Genomic DNA, 19,868 nt, shown 5'->3' on the forward strand with positions numbered 1-19,868 from the left:
TATTAGTATAAGCTTTCATCAGAGAAATTTGGAATTATTTTGCTAATTGGATGATTTTTTGATAATTTCTTAAGGAGAGTGGAAGCTTCTGCACCAGTAAATATTACTTTGCTAGGTAGATGGAATTCTGGATTTGTGACATCAACCTTTAATAAATCATTATAAGATGTGCACTCTATATTTTCTGGCTTCATAAAAAAAGAGAAAAATTTTGCCATCAATTTATAAATACTGGAATGTATTAAATGAAGCATTGGTTTTTTTGTTTCAAATAATTCAATATATGTATTGAAGTCATAAAATGACAGGTAATACTGCTGAATATAATGCCATATGCAATAAAGTTTTGTTTTGCATAACAAATAACCCATTTAGTATTCTTTTTTCCGAGCTAAAGCAACCTTTTGTGAGTTGTTGGGAATGCAAGCAAGAATACACCCCTTCAACAATTTTTTTCTGAGCTGCAGAAATATTTCTTTTATTGTATACAGTTTCAACATAAGAAAAATAATCCCCTTTATCAGTTTTATCCAAGTAGTGAAAATAAAATGCAATAAGAGCATCCCACAGATCTTTGATTCTTTCTAAAACACATAAAATGTACACCCACCTATGGTCTGGTCTCTTCAAGGGCTTAAGTTTTTTAATGGCAAGGGATTCACAGATTTTGAAAAAATTTTCTCTTTTACTGCAGCTTTTCATATCAAAATAGATGTCATCAAACAAATCTTCTAAGTATCTATCAAAACATGAAGCAATTTTTTTTGCACAGTTATTAGCTGTGTGACATGTGTCACCATCAATATCTAATAAGTGGGGTGCTTTGTTTGATCGTAGTCTGGTTTCAACACCCTTTTTTTTTCCCACGCATGATGTTACATGAGTCCATTAATACACTAATTAAGTTTGCCCATGGAATATTATTATCTTCAATAGTATTAACAACTGCTTTAAAAACAGCTTCTGAATTGCAAGATTCCATCTTTAGAGATGCAAAATGATGAACTACAACTTCATTTTGATTGCTGTCATAAAACTGCACCGATATTGCCAGTATACTTTCTTGAGCATTGCTAGTACTTTCATCCAAATTTAGAGAAAATGGAGTCTCCTTTAAAGTTTTAATGATATTTTCCTTAATAGTTTTTGCGAGCCCATATTTCATCTTATAACATGCAGTAGTCCTGGACATTTCCAACGAGTTTAGTGCCGTCTGATCGCGGCTCAACTGTTTGCAGAGTTCAATTAAATTGGGAGCTACATTGAAAGAAAGAGAATTCTCGGCGATAAACGAAGTTATTAATACCTCTTGGCGTGCTTTTCTTGTCACTATATCCAATGGCCGAGCATCAGTCTCCAGTAAGTCATCAGTATTTTTTGAATTAGCATAATTACTTAAAGTCATTGAATGTCTAATGCACTTTGAATATTTTATGTGCATCACACTTTTAGAATGATTTGTGAAAGCCTTGAATCCTTCCCCATCATACTTCAGCAGTGAGACAATATGCTTGTCCAGCAACATTTATTTTCTTGCACCATGGGCCGATGGTATCCCCATTACCATCTCTCCGTTCAATCCAATTCCACCTAAATGCATTCCGGACACCTTCTTCTAATTGTATAATATCACTATTTATATCGAGAAATTTCATAGTGAAATTCTCTTGCGTACATAAATAAAAAAATATTTCAATAAACGAAACGAAAAATTTACATGTGCATCAATAAATGAAACGAAAATTTTACGCAGTGGAGAAATAAAAGTTGAGAAGCGATCAATGACAAGTAGCTAATACGGCGAAAAATCCCTCTTCTCTACTTATTGGCGCCATGCCAGGAGAGATAAGACCTTTGAACTCAGAGTCACGTGATCGCACATCTGGTCGAACGAAGTCTCTCCCTGTTTTTTCCGCCGCGCCTACTTGCCGAAAAGAATCCAGAAGAGAATGTCCGAGAACCGGGGGAATGAGTCATAACTCGCAATAAGGAAAGAACAAAAAAGAAGTTTTTTTCCCCTTTTTACGCATTAACACTGCCTTTGGAGAAAGAAAGGAAAAGTTTTCAACACACACACTGACCTTACGTTTTTTGCTTTCAAAGCAAACAAAATTACCCAGATCAAAATAAATAATTCATTATTATTCCTACTTCCTTTTGAACGACGATCCCCGGAATTTCCGGGTATCGAAGTTCAAAATCCCCGGAGCACAAACACCCCTGGAGATGGGAATTGCTGACAAAACTGTTATAGATTGGAATAATTACAATGGCGAAGACGGTTTTCAATCAGTGCTAAAAGCAATAGCCAAAAGATTTCTGCCGAAAAAATAATTCTGCAACCTATTCAAATTCGAAACCGGAAGGGTTTAATTGCTATTTTATATTTTAAAACAAAATAATATAAAAAACTGTATTAAAAATTATCTGTAATTAATAAATGTACATTTTCTTTCTATTCATACTTTTTTACTCAAACTTACAAATCGCGCCAACCTGGTTGCGATAATACGCAAGTACCGAATTAACTTTAAATAGTAACTAATTCTTAAATGCAAGCAACACAAAAATACCTTACACATAAAAAACATTTTTATTACTTGCATCATTTAAGAAAACGAAAAAAAACTTTAATCAGTTTTCGAACAAATGTTATAAACAGTAGCAGATTTTGCTTTCTTTAAGAAAGAAACTTCATAATTTTGTTCATAGCAATTGCCACGTAGGCCTGCTTTTGCTAATAAAAGTTTTTCTAATGTGTCATCACTAATTTTAGATCTAAATTTAGTCCTCGTTATCGCAACAACACTGAAAATCCTCTCACACTCTGCATTAATATGGAAAACTGTCAAGATGGCCATCATAATTCTAGACAGTTCACTATATTTTTAAATTCCATCAGCATCTTTCAGTTTTCCAATTAAACTCCACTGGGTGTCAGTCCTAGCTGATTTTATAACTTCATCCAAGTTTTCTAATTGTAAACTGCTGTTATGCAGCTGTTGGAAATGTTTCAATTTTTCCTTCCTTTTAGAACTCCTTTCAAGATAATAGTAAATAACAACAATGTTTTCATCCACATTTATTGATAAAGAAGCTGCCCCTTTTTCAGCTGCTAAATTTAAGAGGTGACAGGTGCACCTCATAATCTGCAAATCTGAATTTTCCTTTCCTAAGATGCCTGCAACACCAGTCTTCAAGCCTACCAATACTGGTGCATTATCGGCACCAAGTGCTAAGCAATTATCCAGAGGGACTACATTTTCTTTTAAAGTTTTAATAATTAGCTGTGCTATAGTAAAGCCTGTCAAAATGTCCTTCTAAAGTGCGGACAGAAAGTAAACTGCACTCATTTTCTGAAGACTCTGGATTAAAAAAAGGAACACTAATTGGATACAGTTTTGAATCGGTATTATTGCTTCCATCCGTAGAGAGGCAGAACGGAGCTGTTTTAATGCAATCAATAACTGAAGATTTATTTTTCAAATCCATTTCTTTAACAACTGCACCTGTTTTGGTTCTTGCACTTGAGTATTTCTTAGCGATTTCACTATCGGGAAACATTTTTCTAAATAAAGCTGCAGCGTGATCCGATGCATTCAGTGGCAGGTTGTGCTCCAGTAAAAAGGCAGAGAACAGATATTCTGCATCAATAACTTTTTGGTTCTTTGCTTCCCAATAAAAATTAAATTTTTCGTTTTTTTCAAAACAACTCATTTTGTTCTTGTGTTTTTGTATACGCACATGTTTGAGAACATCCGCCCTTCCATCATGCGAAATCGAAAAATCGCAATAACAGGTGGTACACATTGCAAATTTATTACATTTCCTTGAGGAAATAATGAAAGGAAAGCCAACTGTGTACGATTTTTGAAACGTACATGAGTATTTCACCTTTTTCGCAGGACACAAGAAAAGATGATAATATCTAAAACTATTTTCCGAAGGCACGTGTACTCAAGACAAAATGACGTCAACTCAGGACAAAATGACCAAAGTAACTAAAGAACATCCAAAAAACAGCTTGCTTTGTCCTCATTGGTTAATATATGCCAGATGACATGCAGTGGAGCACGATGCCCATTGGAGAACTGGAGAACGATGTTTCTGGATACGTATATGTTCTCACTCACAAAACAAAAGTTATCTAATTCACAAGGTTTTGTTTTAGATATAATCTAGAGAAAATTCAATTGCTTTCAGACATCCAAAATCACATTTTTTTTTGTTCATATAAAAAAGTATTAAGCCAAGTTCCATAAAAATCGTGAGAAATTTTAAGAAAAAGAAAAAGTCGGGAGAAATATATTGTAAATAAGGTTGGCGGGAGAGCGGTCGAAAATCGGGAGAGAGGACTGGCTGGAAAAACTAAAATTCATATTTAGAAGAATTTATTTGGTGGCACTGTGTAAGACACAACATATTTATATATTTTAGCAGCATAAATCGAATTATGGTCTCTACAAATGTCAATAAATGCTATTTCTCAGAAAGTAAATAAATATTATTTCTCTAAAAGTAAATAGATATTAAGATTAAATGCTACTTATCATGTTCCCATAATGTGGTTTTTCGTTTCTTGGTTTTTACTGTTTTTTTTTTAATAGTCAACAAATTTCACTAAAGCACACACAGTAGCATCCTTAACTGAAGTATCAAAAATATTTTTCATTGATAAGAGGTCTTTTGCATAAAGAATTTCTTTCTTTTCTTTTCTTTTTTTTTTTTTAATTACCACCATGCGAAATTATGATGTGACTCACAAAACTGAAATAGCGATATTTTTTTGATTTAAACCCATAACAGAGATATTCACCATTCCGTTGATTGAAGCACTACCACACCAATTTCAAGACTTCAGTTACATCATACTATTTGAAAGAGGGTCGGAAAGAGTGGTTGAATGTATAACGGACGGTATAAGCTAAGCTAAAATTATCTAATTATCTATTTCAGTTAATGTTGCAGATTGCGTTGTTCCTTAATCTTCGAATTGGATCCGACTTATTATTTTTTGCAGACTGTTAGAGCAATTTTATAAAAAGTAAGCTTGAACTTTCGATATGTCAAAAAGAGTTTCCGATTCTGGAGCTGCCAAAGGATCTACAAAGCGAAAGCATGTTTCGATGTCCATCAAAGAAAAAGTGGAATTGCTGCAAAATATGGATAAAGGCATGAAAGTATCAGAGAGGTTAGTGAAAACGAAAAAATTTTGATTGACAAGTTAGTCGGTATTCTTGGCACAGGAATTATGGGAGTTGAACAGCGGAACTTTGTAACTGAACAAGAAATTATGTCTGTTTATAGAATTAAAGAGAAAGTATTAGTACATAAAACGAAGCAACTTAAAATATTAAGCTTTTTTTTTTTCCTTTTTGTAAATATTGATACCCTTTAGATCATAATTGCTCTTTATTTCATAAATTACAGTTTCATATTTTTAATTTTATAATTTCTGCATGCCATCTTACCAGACTTAAATTGATGATCTATAATCCGGAAAAACCGCTAATGCAGAATCGCCGAAGTGTCGGATTAAAGACTGTACCGTAATAATAAAAAGAACATTTGAATTTTAATACAAATTTAATTAATTCTTTGCGCCATTGCTGCAAGGAATGAAATTTAAATTTTAACAAACATGTATATACGTAAAAAAGTAAATTTAAAGTTAAAATAATTAAAAAAATTGGTGCAAACATATAAAAGATTTAATTTATGATATTGTAGATTAGTTCGTAAATTAAATCTTTTATACGTTTTCACAAATTTTTTTAATTATTTTAGCTTTAAATTTGCTTTTTTATGTATATACATGTTTGTTAGAATTTTGATAAGGTTATAATAATAAAAAGAACAAAATAATAAGCTGTTTCAAATAAGAAAATTAAGTGAAGGGTGTAATTTGATATGATAACAGAACATTCCCACTGCTATGCCAACAAAAGAAAACCAATATAAGAAACAGCCAATATAAGAAACAATATAAAATATAAGAAACCAAATTTTGGAATGTGAACCCTCCGCATTAAGTGTGATCCTGACTTAATATCAGTACACGAATGAATTTAGTGTCACTGGCCAAAATGGGATTCCCTAGCCAGTAGGTATTTGAAAGTGACATGAAGGATTCTCATGTAACCCTGAGAAAAACTACTTTTATGAAACACCTGCTTTTTCTCAAGTACTGTATTCTACATTACTAAATTTTACACAAAATTTTTCTTTTTTTAAAATTTGCTAGTGGATCTGGATATTAGACAACTGGATTTCAGACTTTGTACTAATGATATTGTAAGGATCTTAAGTTTTAACGTTTATTTTATTTTAAATCTTTACTATCACTTCTTATTTTCTACTTCCGCCCAGAATTATAAGCGTTAAGGTTTTTATGCAAAGTTTGTCTGGCGAACGCCAAGTATTTAAGTTGTGGCCTTTTGCCAAGCGAGAGAGAGGAAGCAGTGAGTCAAAGCAGGCCGCTTACCTTAGAAGTTACGCAGTTGCTGTTTGCCTTCCAGGCCAGAGGTTTTAATCCTCTTGATAAATTAAACGTATTGTAGTGTTCACAGTCTCCGTGCTACATACGCTTCCTGTTATTATAAGGCCAATCTTCCACGTGTATTATTCTAAAGTTAAATTAGAGTTTAGTTTTATTTTTATACTTTTACGTTAGACCCCAAGTGGCGGGTCAGTGTATTCCGAAGTACAGAAGTTATTGTATATAGAGAAAAATAAAGGGTTTTGTATACCCTTCGTCTGTATCCTGTCTACTTACCACAATTAGTGAACATAGCTTTAGTAAGCTCTCTGTTCCGAGTCAGGTCCTTGTATGTTCCCGAAGAAGGTTAGAAGGAACACTGACCCTGATAGTGGCGCCCAACGAAGAAGAATAACCATGGCCGAGTTTCAAGAAGAACCTGTGCTGCCTGCAGAAACGGCTCAGAATCCAGAAATGCCAGCTGCCGCCCTAGAAGGATTTGGTTACATCGTCCAGACCATGCGCGCTTCGATGAAACCAGAAGCAACGTTTAATGGAAACTCACCGGTAACCAGTTTTTTGGAAAAATTGGATGACCACTTCATGCTCTACCCCGTGCACGAGTTTCAAAAAGTTACCTTAGCTACCAGCGCTTTGAGGGGCCAAGCGCTTAACTGGTTCAAATGTATAGGCAGAAGAGTCTCTTGGGTCAAGCAGAAAGTCCCACCTATACTTACAAAAATTTCAAGACTGCCCTACTAAAAGCCTTCCCTGTTGTAAGGGATCGTGCGAAATTAGAAACGGAACTTTTCAGTATATATCAACAAAGAATCGAAAACCTCTCGAGCTTTATTTTAAGAAAAATTCACGTTTTCAAGCTCTTGTATGGAAACCGTCCGGATCCTGAAATAATTCAAGTGATTTTGCCGAGGTTACTGCCCCAAGTGCAAGACTTTATTGAATTAAGAAATCCGACTAGACTGGAAAAGTTATTTGAGCTAGCAATCCAGTTTGAAAGTAGAAGAACGGCGGACGTCGAAAGAAGACGCCAATATCAACAGCGAAACCAATTTGGTACGCCAAGACTACAGCAAACTCAAGCATACGGCTACGGAGAAAAAGCGAATCAGTGGGCAAGGAAACCCGAGCATTCAAAAACAGCCGGCGAACGTCCACAGTTCAATAGCAACCCAGGAAAAAAGTCTCAAGGCCAGCGGAAAAAGAAGGAAAGAAGGGAAAGGAAAAAAAATTTAAAGTAAAACGGATTTCTACTGACGAGAGGGTGCGGAAATCCGAAGGCCACGAAAACCCCTCTTCCTACAAGTTAAATACAGTAATGGTGAAAAATTTGACTCTTCCGAAGATTGAAGTCTTGGTGAATAATATCCCAGCCACCGCACTCCTGGATACCGGCGCGCAGTGTTCCTGTGTGGCAGAAGAGTTTTTTAGGAAGTATTTTCGCAAATACCGCATATATAATGCGGATAATACGACAGTGTTAGCGGCGCAAGGAGAAAAATGTAAGTGCATAGGTAAAGTACCTTTGTATATCCGTATCAAGGACGAACAAATAAAGGTGATGTTTTTTATAGTAAAGAATCTGCAAGCACATTTAATTTTAGGAATAGATTTTCTTTCAGAAGCCCAAGCTACGCTGGATTTTAATGAAGCGTCCCTTAAGCTGACAATGAAACCAGTTCGTACTGAAAACGCTGAACCGCCGATGTTAAAACTTGACCACCTGCCTAATGACGAGCAAGATAGAATTCGACAAGTGGTAAGTGAATTTGCTTCGTTATTTAGTGATATTCCAGGATTTACTCAGGTTACTAACCATAGTATTGACACCGGAGATGCAATGGCAGTTCGCCAAAATCCATACCGGTATGATAAGAATAAGGAAAAAATTATAGAATGGCATATTACCGATATGCTACGTAAAAAGATCATAACGCCCATCTCAAGTAGTTATGCTAGCCCGGTGGTTTTATGCAAGAAAAATAATCACCATCCTTTGGAGCATCCAAAAAGGTGGAGATTCGCTATTGATTACCGTAAATTAAATTCCATAACGAAATATCCGATATATCCGTTACCGATCATAGAAGAAATTTTAAGGAACATAAAATCAACCAAATTTATGACGACTTTAGACTTAACGACTGGTTATTTTCAAATAGGGGTGAGGCCTGAGGACGTGCCTAAGACTGCTTTTATAACCAAGTCTGGCACTTATGCATTTTTGCGTATGCCGTGTGGCATTTCAGGGGCCCCGGCAACATTTCAGCAATGCATGGACATTGTGTTAAGACCTGTTCTTGGAAAGTCCACATTTATCTATTTAGACGATATCATTATTACTAGTGATAATCTTGACCAACATGTACAGGATTTAAGACAGGTGTTTTCTTTATTAAATGCGGCCGGTCTAAAAGTTAATGTCGAAAAGTGCAAATTTGCAGCCCCTGAATTAAAATATTTCTCAAAAAGGGATCGAGACAGATGAATCAAAAATAATGGCTGTACAAAAGTATCCGACTCCAAACACGGCAAAGAAGCTCTCTTCTTTTCTAGGACTTTGTTCATATTATACGTCCTTTATAAAAGATTTTGCAGCTATCGCTGAGCCATTGTTAAAATTAAAAAGGAAAAAGGCAAGATTCTCGTGGACGGCCGAAGCCAATAGTGCTCTCGAAAAATTAAAACAAGCATTAACGCAAGCCCTTGTGTTGAAATTTCCTGAAAAGGATGAGAATTTAGAAATTTCAGCGGATGCTTCGGATTATACGGTAGGAGCGGTACTTTCGCAAAATCAGCAGCCCGTGGCATTTTTTAGCCGAACTTTAAATCAAACACAAAGAAACTATTCCGCGACCGAGAGAGAGGCACCTGCAGTTCTGTTAGCAGTACAAAAGTTCCGAGTCTATTTTGGAAAGGCGCCGATAACAGTATACTCTGATCATGCGGCGGTAACTAGATTGTACTCAGGGAAAAATTTATCCCCAAGGTTAATAAGATGGGCACTCAAGCTGCAAGAATATAATCTGGTAATCAAGCATACCCCTGGAAAGGAAAATATCGTAGCAGATGCCCTATCAAGGATTAAAATAGATGAACAAGGCAATACCGTAAAGATGGCAATGCTTACAGCATGTACAATAAATTCCCGAGAAACTGTAATAACCGAACTGGGTAACGATCCTGAGTTTCGAAACATTTATGAGTATTTGAAGGATCCTGAAAATTTTAGCCACCAAGATATTGTGGCGATAAGAAATAGGGCGGCCCATTACGAACTAATAGATGGTCTATTATTTTATACAAAAACTACGAATTCCAACAACGAATTTCGACCTGTTATCCCAGCTAGTCTTAGATTAAATATCCTGCAGGAGCTCCATGACAGCCCTTTAGCTTCTCATGCTGGTATTTGAAAAACTATCCAACGCGTACGCGAGGCAGTCTACTTTACTGAACTGCAGAAGTTAACAAGGGCGTATGTCCAGTCCTGCCCAACATGTCAAGCAGTTAATTATATTAATTTCCGCCCAGCCGGGTTTCTAAATAGTATTAAATCCGAATTTCCAAATGAAATAATTGGCATCGATTTATTGGGCCCTTTCCCAAAAAGTCAGTTAAATAAAAGTCGCTATCTCCTTGTTATGGTTGATCATTTTAGTAAATGGACCGAAATTGTTCCCTTAAAACGAGCCTCCGCGAAATTAGTTACTGATTCTATTTTAATAAATATATTTTAAAATACGGGGCGCCTCTAAAAGTTATATCGGATAATGGTCCTCAATTTGTAAGTAATATATTTGAAGACATGTGCCAAAAACTGGGTATACGTCATTTAAAAATGGTCCCGTATCGGCCGCAATCAAATATAGTGGAATGGGTCAATAGAAATATAGTGAAAATTATCCGTAGTTATGTTAAAAATTTTCATAAAAGCTGGGATAACTATGTCAATGAATTTGCTTTCGCCCTTAGGACCGCAAAACATGATACAACGGGCAAAACTCCTGCTGAGTTATTTCTAGGCAGAAAGATTATAACACCGTTAGATAAATTATTTTATGTGCAACAAAGAGCCCCAGAATTTAAAATGGGTGATATAGAAAAACTAATAAAAGAAGCAAAAAAGAATACGGAAGTAGCACAAAGAAAACAGAAGCTATATTATGATTTGAAACGACGGGGAGTAACTTATAAAGTAGGGGATGAAGTTTTAAAAATTAAGCATTCACTTTCTTCAGCACCAGAAGATAAAACTGCCAAATTTTTTCCACGATTTGAAGGACCATATGTTATAGAAAAAATAACTCACGCTGTTGTAGTGTTAAAAGCCAGAAATGGTGAAACCTGTTCCGCAAACATTGATCAAATCAAGCCCTACTTCGATCGTAATAAAATGCAAATCTTTTCAGATCTTTTGCAGGATCCGGCACGGCAGACACCGCAGGTACAAGCTCCAGAGGTGGAAAAACGACAAGTACAATGGCAAGCCAATGAGAGACAGAAGCAAGTGAAAAGAAAATTGCCCCACGGAAAAATTGAAGGTAAAAAGAAAAAGAAGCCGTTCCACCGTCCAGAAAAGAGAGTTCATGAACACCCCCAGAATGAAGAAGGGAGAAGGACGACGTATGTGAAGAGAACCAGGAGAAATGATGGCAACTATCATTTCAAACTAATTAACTCTGGCAGGAAGTATGTAAGGATCTTAAGTTTTACTAACGTTTATTTTATTTTAAATCTTTACTATCACTTCTTATTTTCTACTTCCGGCCAGAATCATAAGCGTTAAGGTTTTTATGCAAAGTTTGTCTGGCGAACGCCAAGTATTTAAGTTGTGGCCTTTTGCCAAGCGAGAGAGAGGAAGCAGTGAGTCAAAGCAGGCCGCTTACCTTAGAAGTTACGCAGTTGCTGTTTGCCTTCCAGGCCAGAGGTTTTAATCCTCTTGATAAATTAAACGTATTGTAGTGTTCACAGTCTCTGTGCTACATACGCTTCCTGTTATTATAAGGCCAATCTTCCACGTGTATTATTCTAAAGTTAAATTAGAGTTTAGTTTTATTTTTATACTTTTACATTAGACCCCAAGTGGCGGGTCAGTGTATTCCGAAGTACAGAAGTTATTGTATATAGAGAAAAATAACGGGTTTTGTATACTCTTCGTCTGTATCCTGTCTACTTACCACAATTAGTGAACATAGCTTTAGTAAGCTCTCTGTTCCGAGTCAGGTTTTTGTATGTTCCCGAAGAAGGTTAGAAGGAACACTGACCCTGATAATATTAAGTTTCCACACAAGCAATTAGTTTTATACTGGTATTTTTATTATTTGGTTAAATATATTATATTTATCATGTTCTGTACTATTATAATTTATATTAATATTAATAAATAAAATAATATCAGACAACTTATATATTGTATGCTATTGCTTAAGTAAATACACCAGTATACTATACCTTCTCAGAATCGCTTACTTGTATATAGGACATTGGTTCAATATTGGTATAATAAAGTTTTACTACACTTAGTTCCGTGCAGGTACATAAATTTTATCAAAACTACACAAACTTATGAGATATTTAAAATCTTCCATCATTATGAAGAATATTAGTGATACTACAACTGCTGTATTTTATCACAAGTTGACAAATTTTAAAGATCATAAATTACAATTACATGCACACACAACTAAAAAATTTTTTAATCATTTTCATGATTTCTAGAACAGACTGTACAGTCCTTTAAAAATTTGAGCAAGCAGGATATTTCGATAGAGATTTTGCAGAAGGGATACAAAATCTTGCTTACAATGAATTTACTAATATTGATATTCCATTGGATTTGAAGAAAAGTGAAATACAAACCTGCAAAATCAATCGCATTAACTCGAGCTCCTTCCCTTAGAAGTTTACGAACTTTGTGAAGATCCCCTTTTATAGCAGCCAAATGCAATGGGGTTTCTCCTCTTTCATTCCGTTTTAGCAAAGGTGATAAATCAGAATCGTCTTTGAAAGAAACAGGACTAGCTTCTGTAAAATGAAATATATTTCAAGCAATGAAATTAATTTTAGAAATGTATACAATTATTAGAGCCAAAACCAATAAAAATATTATTATAATATATTAATTACATGAAATATGTGCATTTGCAAAGGTTAATACAACAGCTGAAAGGAAAAACTGTTTTTAATTTCCTCACAACTCCTCAAAGTGCAAAGCATTAGAAGGTTCACCAGAGAAACGGTATAACACATGGATCCCTAAGTAAAAAACCTTACCCCCAATCCAATAAGAAATTGCGAATAAATACTCTCTCTCTTGACAGCAACTGAGATAAATTATATAATTGATAATTAGATAAAATAAGAAATTTTAATAGATCTTAACAATATGGATTATAGGTTTAGACTGGAGAAGTTAAAAGATATAGGTAACTTTTTTTTTTTTTTTTTTGTTTAAGAATATGATTAAAATGAAAGTGGTAGACACTCAATAGATTCAAAAAACATAGAAAATGCCAGCAGCAGCTGGATGAGCTGGTGACGTGTGCTGAAAACATGGAAATACATGAAACAAGACAAAACATTGAGAGATAAGTGCGAATCGCTGGTGCATTGAGTTAAAGTGTATAAACATCTTTACTTATACAAAATTTATGCAAAACAATAGAGGAGAAAGCATAAGAAGCAAGACTATGAGTTTACATTTTAAAACTGTTTCTGTTTTCATTTCACAATCAGGGTGATAGTCTCTTGTCATCAACTAAACTTTAGCTTTAAACTATTTGTACTACCTCCTCACAAAGATAAAGGCTCCTAATACAGAGATTGTTACTTTACTAATTACCTGTGTTTTCCAAGAAGCAGAAACTATTTTACCATACCTAGTTTTGAACACATTTCTTACAAAACATCATGTTTATATTTTTCAATACAGATTTTGCTACAACAGAGATACATACATTTATAAACAAGACAATTTAAGTTGAGCATTGATAAATTAATCACACATATTTCCAAAGTAAATTGATAACTCACAATTTCAATTTTTCAAATGGATTTATTTTTTATACCACTTCAAACACTAAATCCCCTCTCCCTTCAAGAAAAATCAATAGAGCGTCAGGGGGGAGGACTGAAAGGTTTCAGATTTTAAATTACGTCCAAATGGGTGTTTTTATAAAATTTTGCATGTTACTTTTATTTATTAAATATCACGTTCTTTGCACTTAAACCATAAAATTCAGTTCAAGAGAAATGTTGCAAAATACTTTTAAAATGAGCATATCCCTAGAATTCCCGATACACAGTCTCGCATGCTGTATATAAAAATGTTTTTAAGCACGATGTTGTAATTGCTTGCTTTGAAATCCTTGAGTTTGTTAATCAAAAATTCATTAAAGATTTACAAAATATGAAATCCACAATAAAACAAGTTCCAGATTTCAAATTTGGGCTTCCAGATGCACATATTCGCAAGAGGATTACATTATTCCAAATATGATGGCTCTAGGTATCATTGTTTAATCACAATGCAAGAAACATACATACATTTATGCAGATTCTTCATTATTTAATTTCTTTAAATACGATACAAATACAGGACAATAATATTTGGTGGCAACATTTTGAAAAGTAAAACATCACTTGTAGTCAATCGATGCAAAATTCCGAAATGAAATACAGTCCTGAGCAAATTTCCCCTCTGGACTAAAAAACCATTTTCAAACAAGATTTAAAGGGTAGTTATCCGTCTACTCAGTCTTTCATTAGGACTACGGTTGACTCTCTCATTTTCATCACCATTCAAATAATTTAAAACACTGCATTTAGTGTGTATTTAGTACAGCAGCAGCCTTGTTTATGAAGACAGTGCCAAAACAGCCCACAAATACATTATTTCTTTGAAATCCAGACCCTTTGCTAAGCTGTATCCTCAAAATACCTGAACCGCCCGAAATACTTTTCCGGTTTCACAGCAATTTCCTCCCCTTCATGTCCATTAATGCAGAAAATAGGTGTGAAGATTTCGAATGACATCCTTTGCACTTTCTAACAAAGATTCCATTAGCCTTTGACCCCGTTCTTTATAACCTATTTTGAAGGTCAGACAAACAAGCCTTTATGGCTTTGTAATAATCACGACTCAGATTTTGTTTACTTCCCTTATTTTTATAGGAAGAAATAAAATGATTAAAAATACATAAAATCCTTAAATTTTTAAACTGCACTTTTATTGCTGTTTAAAATTTATGATAAAATAGCTCCGGTTTAAAGAGTAGATATTTTGTCATAATTCTGTTAAATACCGACATATTCATGCGTTTTTACAAAGGTTATAAAATGGATCCCGCTAAGCAAAACGCGTATATTTATTATTATCACGTGCAACATAAATACGAGCCAATTTTCATTGGAAAAATCACTCCCATGCCTTTGTCAATCCTCTTGTACTTTGCCATATACAATAGGCGACTTTAACACCCCGTCATGAATATAATATAAATAAATAATTTTCTTTTTTAAAATTTCATTTTTACAGGAATTTATTGTTTTTTTCTTTTATTGAATAGAGGATTAAGATTTCACTTCATGCACTTTCTTTCTTTTCACGTCAAGTTGCTATTTTTTAGTTAATGTGGTGTGTTATTTTTTCATTTTAATTTATTTCACTTTGTTTTTCCTTTTCCAAAAATAATGAGGGTCTTTTCGTTTGTTAATCAGTTGTTTGATCCCATCTTTGTGAGGAATAAACCTTAGTTTATAGACTTTATGATTTTATTTATTGTATGAGTTTCAAAGGGTGTTTATAATTTTCATTGTTTTTCCATGTTTTCATTAACTTAGTTATATATGCATATTATTATTTCTTCATGTTATTGGTAAATATGCATATGTATATTATCACTCATATAAATTTGTAGCTAGATATATGCATACATAAATGTGTACTTTGTATAAACGTATCTATGTTTATATACATATTGCTGTTCATTCCACATTTACACAAGTTTTTGTGATGGTGCAATAACGTTTTCACTTTTTTGAAATTGGATACTGTTCTGTAATCGGAACCGGATCAGAAATATATGAGTGTACGCACGTGTGTATGTATATGCATATATGTGTCTCTGTATATACACACGTGCATTCCTACTTACAGTATATACATGCATACATGAATACACACATGCATCCATCCATCCATACATATATACATACATTTCTGAATCCGGTCTTGATAAGAGAACTGTACCTGAAATTGTATGGCCCCGAAAAGGGCCTTTTGTGGCCCTGAAAAGAGCCTTTTTTTAAATTTTTGCAACTGAAATTCGAAGCCTAAAAGCATGTTTCACACAAGCACATTCTGCATATATCACATTCCCAAGAACTTTCAATATACCTCTCTGAGTTTTTCTTCTTTCCTAATTCTTTACATCGAACACAAGTGCGTTTACGACCATTAATTTTTCGACGTTTGTGATCATGAAATGCACTAGGCGAAAATATCCCTGAGGTTCGTTTACGAAACGAATTTTGCAAAGCAGATTCTTCAATCAGTTCTAATTTGAAGTCATATAGCTGCTTTGGTTGCTTTAGGATTGGATAGTTAGTGACTCTATGAACTATAAAAGCGTTATTCGCTGCTGTGTCTAAAAGGAACCAAAATATGTACATCCAGCATTTCGAGGATTTTCTAGACGCTGAGTAATATTTTCGACGCTGATCTGCTAGATCTACACCTCCCAATTTTTATTGTACTTGACAAATGCGAGTGGACATGGTACTATACTTTTTTTGGAGCCTTTTTTTCTTGTAGTAAAACATGGTTCATTTTTACAGTTTGTGGAAATGATATGTATCAATTTTTTATCAAGGATGAATAAAGGCTTTTGCATTTCATAAATCATATAAATTTTTATCAAGGATGAATAAAGGCTTTTGCATTTTCGATGCAATAAATGGCTTTTGCATTTCATAACTAAGCTGTCGTATTTATTTCCCAGCTTCATTTGCTTGATGTTCTCAGGCATGTTTTTCCGATTTGTCATCACAGTTCCACATGATAATTGTCCAGATTTATATAGCTCAGACATCAAGTCTACACTGGTGAAAAATCTGTCAAAATAGATTTCATGGCCTTTGTTTTTAAGTGCTTTTATTAAGTGCATAACTACGTCGTATCCTAAACCCTTTCCTGACCTTGGTATCTGATCTTTTTTACCACAATAAAGTTCAAATTTCTAAGTATATCCTAAGCGAGATGTGCAGAGCATCCATATCTTTAATCCATGCTTAGCTGGTTTCATAGGCATATATTGCATGATCCCTAATCAACCTTTAAATTTAATTAGCGCTTTGTCAATTGATAATTCAGCATAAGGTGCAAAATGTTGCTAAAATTTGTTTCTGAAATATAAAATTACAGGCTCTAATTTTTGTGCATATGTAAAGTTCTCTTCGCTACTTTTAACTTCACTTTCCCTATCAGACAAATGAAAATAATGCTTGATTTCCAAAAATCTCTTTCTGCTCATCATTTTCTTCACCATTTCATTTCCAAGCATTGCATTATTTGACCAATAATCGCTTATTCTTGGTAATTTTACAACACTCATTATGAGGAGTGTTATGAATGCCCATATTTCTTTTATGGATGAAATTTTTTCCCATTGACGATCAACAGTGCCATGCTTTCTTGCACAGAATTCAGCATATTTATTTGTATTTGTGAGAATTAATTCACAAATTTCATCCATAAGAAACAACTTTACATATTGTAAAGGTGACACAGTAACAGGTAAATCATGAATCGGTCCCGAAAAGCTGTTAAATGGGGAGAAAGTTACGGCATCATTATTAACATTAGTAGACCAGGTTTTTACTGGATTTCCGTTACAATTTTCTGAAACCTCTGCTTCCAGATTTGTTCTATGCTCATCTTCGTCTTCTGCTATAAATGATTCTTCTTCATTATCATTTATTTCATTTCATATTTCTTTCTTATCGTTGTCTTCTGATTCCAAATCTGACTCATCTGTATCATTAAAAAGAAAAGCCTCAATTTCTTGTTAAAACATTGCGATATTTGCACATTTTGATTAAAAGCACACTCTACCAAAAAAGAATCACAACAAGCTACCTAAGATAACAAACCTCTTAGGACAAGCTGTCTGCAGTAAACTGATACAAAGCATTGGGGAAATTGCACCTGCTACTGCATACCTTAGGGGGAGGGAAGAAAACAAGATTGCAATCTCGGCCATTTCTGGGCGGTTCTGGTTGTCTCAATGTAGAGGCGTGTCAGGCGGATTGGCTGTGAAGGAGTTAAATTACATATAACAATAAATGCCATGTATAGTAACATATATGAAAACTGAGCGTGCATCACTCTCTGAATTGGAATGGAAGTGAATTTTTCATTTATCTTGTGTGCTCTGTAACTTCAGTAAAAATACATATATATATATATATATATATATATATTTTAAACTGTGTTTAAATCACAATCTGCAAGCAAGTTAGGGTGAATGTCAAAACTCACGGGAAAACATGTTGGTCAAAATTAATTGGTAAGAAAACGGGTATCAGCAACATTAGCCATGCTTCCATAACTAGTCACCTTCCCAATTGCTCTAGAACATATGCTGTAGCATACAGTCCTGCGAGTTTTTATTTTCTATTTGTCAACTTTTTTGTAATATAAATCAAAAATTTGAAAGAGGTAAATGCAAGTCAAAAATTTGAAAAAGAACTCAAATTCAAATTGGATTGAATTGTGCAGCCCTTACATAAAAGTGGACTGATAACAATGCTATGACCTTTTTTTTTTTTTTTTTTTTTTTTTGCTGTTCAAAATGCTAAAAAATTGAACTTTGTTATCTGAAGTAAATTCCCCAAACATGCACAATTATGAACACAAAGATATGCAGACCTCTTGATGTCAATATGAATATTTTTGCATAAGTTCCATGAAAAATCATTATTTTTTAATATACAGCGACTCACATTTGTTTTCGGATACTTGTTTTTTAAGTTTATTTGCAATTATCATTTATTAAACATAAGCAAAATAACTACTTCTTCATGTATGCTATTGATTAACTTTTTTTTAAATCTGCTTGTTTTGAAAAAAAGTTATTCAAAATGTTTCTAGTTAAAAAAAATTTTTTTATTTACAAAAGTTCTGGAATTGAAGTCATATAAGTATTCAGACCCTTTGGACAAAAAATTTATGATGACTTAAAAATAATGAGAACGTTATATTCCTTCATAAATAATTGCTTTCAGTACAGCTTTTGAAAAAAATGTCCCATTTTCTTATTCTTTTCTCTAACACTTTGTACAAATGTTCAATAGGATTTAAATCCAAAGAATATGGAAGAGTTTGAGTAATTTTAGAACAGTTATATTATAATCACAAGTGAACATTTAGGGCTGTATGCTTAGGATCATTATCTTGATATGGTTTGAATAAATTTTGCTTTTGAAGTTTGTGCCTTAAGGCTTTCATTACAAATATTAAAATATTTATACATCCACATTACCTTTTATTTAAAAAAAATTACTATTTCAGAGGCAACAATGCATTCTGAAACATTATGCCTCCACCCTAGTGATTAATAGTAGGCTTTTCAGTTTCAATTTATCATTTTGCTTTTGCCACACAGCAATTCGTCTATCATACTTAAATAGATTAGATTTTGACTTTTCTGAAAATATAAAGTTTCAATATGATAAATCTTTACTTATCATGGAATTTTGCCAATGCCACATAAATTTTCCTCGCCAACCACTCACTATATCCATATGCTTAATGACTCTTTTTCAGTCTTGGTGTTAACTTGTATAGAAAACTGTTTTTTTAAATCTGCTTTAAGCTTTACAGTACTAACGTTTGGGTTAATTTTCCGCATGACAAATATGTAATCCCTTTGTCTTAGCTTGGAATGTAGTTCCATTTTGAAAAGTTCCACATAGTTTCCATCATTTTGATACATCAAAGATTTTATACTGCTTACTCTATTAATCTATACACATTAAGTATTACTGATATGGGTCTCCCATCCAAATTCCATTATCAAAAATCTATCCAGGGAACTTTCCGCTCACCATACATTTTGAGTGGCCCCTTGCTAGATAATAGACTGTATACAATTAGAAACATCCATGTATTCAATGGGATTCGAAAGGGTGCTTACTGGTTCAGCAGTCGTCAGTTTCACTAGCTGCTAATTCAGTTAAGTATTACTGAAAGCCCTCTTCTAATCTAGTATCTCTACAACCAAGAGTAAATTTAGCGCATATTTTTGTAATGCATAAATGTTATATTTTTATTTTCATTTTATCTTATGCAAGTTTCCTTGGTAAGCGA

At 33.8% G+C, this 19,868-nt stretch overlaps 1 protein-coding gene across 2 annotated transcripts in view; it reads right to left on the reverse strand.

The window, feature by feature from the left end:
- The window catches only part of LOC118195735 (uncharacterized), a 111,814-nt gene that overhangs the window by 71,166 nt on the left and 20,780 nt on the right, over positions 1-19,868 (reverse strand). For both annotated transcript variants that reach the window (XM_085813265.1, XM_085813264.1), the window contains exon 4: positions 12,359-12,523. In XM_085813265.1, coding sequence (XP_085669391.1) covers positions 12,359-12,523 — 165 coding nt within the window. The remainder of the gene's footprint in view (positions 1-12,358; positions 12,524-19,868) is intronic.

Source organism: Stegodyphus dumicola, chromosome 3 (assembly GCF_044657685.1).
Source record: "Stegodyphus dumicola isolate Sdum_Otavi_A_Nest chromosome 3, ASM4465768v1".
NCBI classification, from domain to species: Eukaryota; Metazoa; Arthropoda; class Arachnida; order Araneae; family Eresidae; genus Stegodyphus; species Stegodyphus dumicola.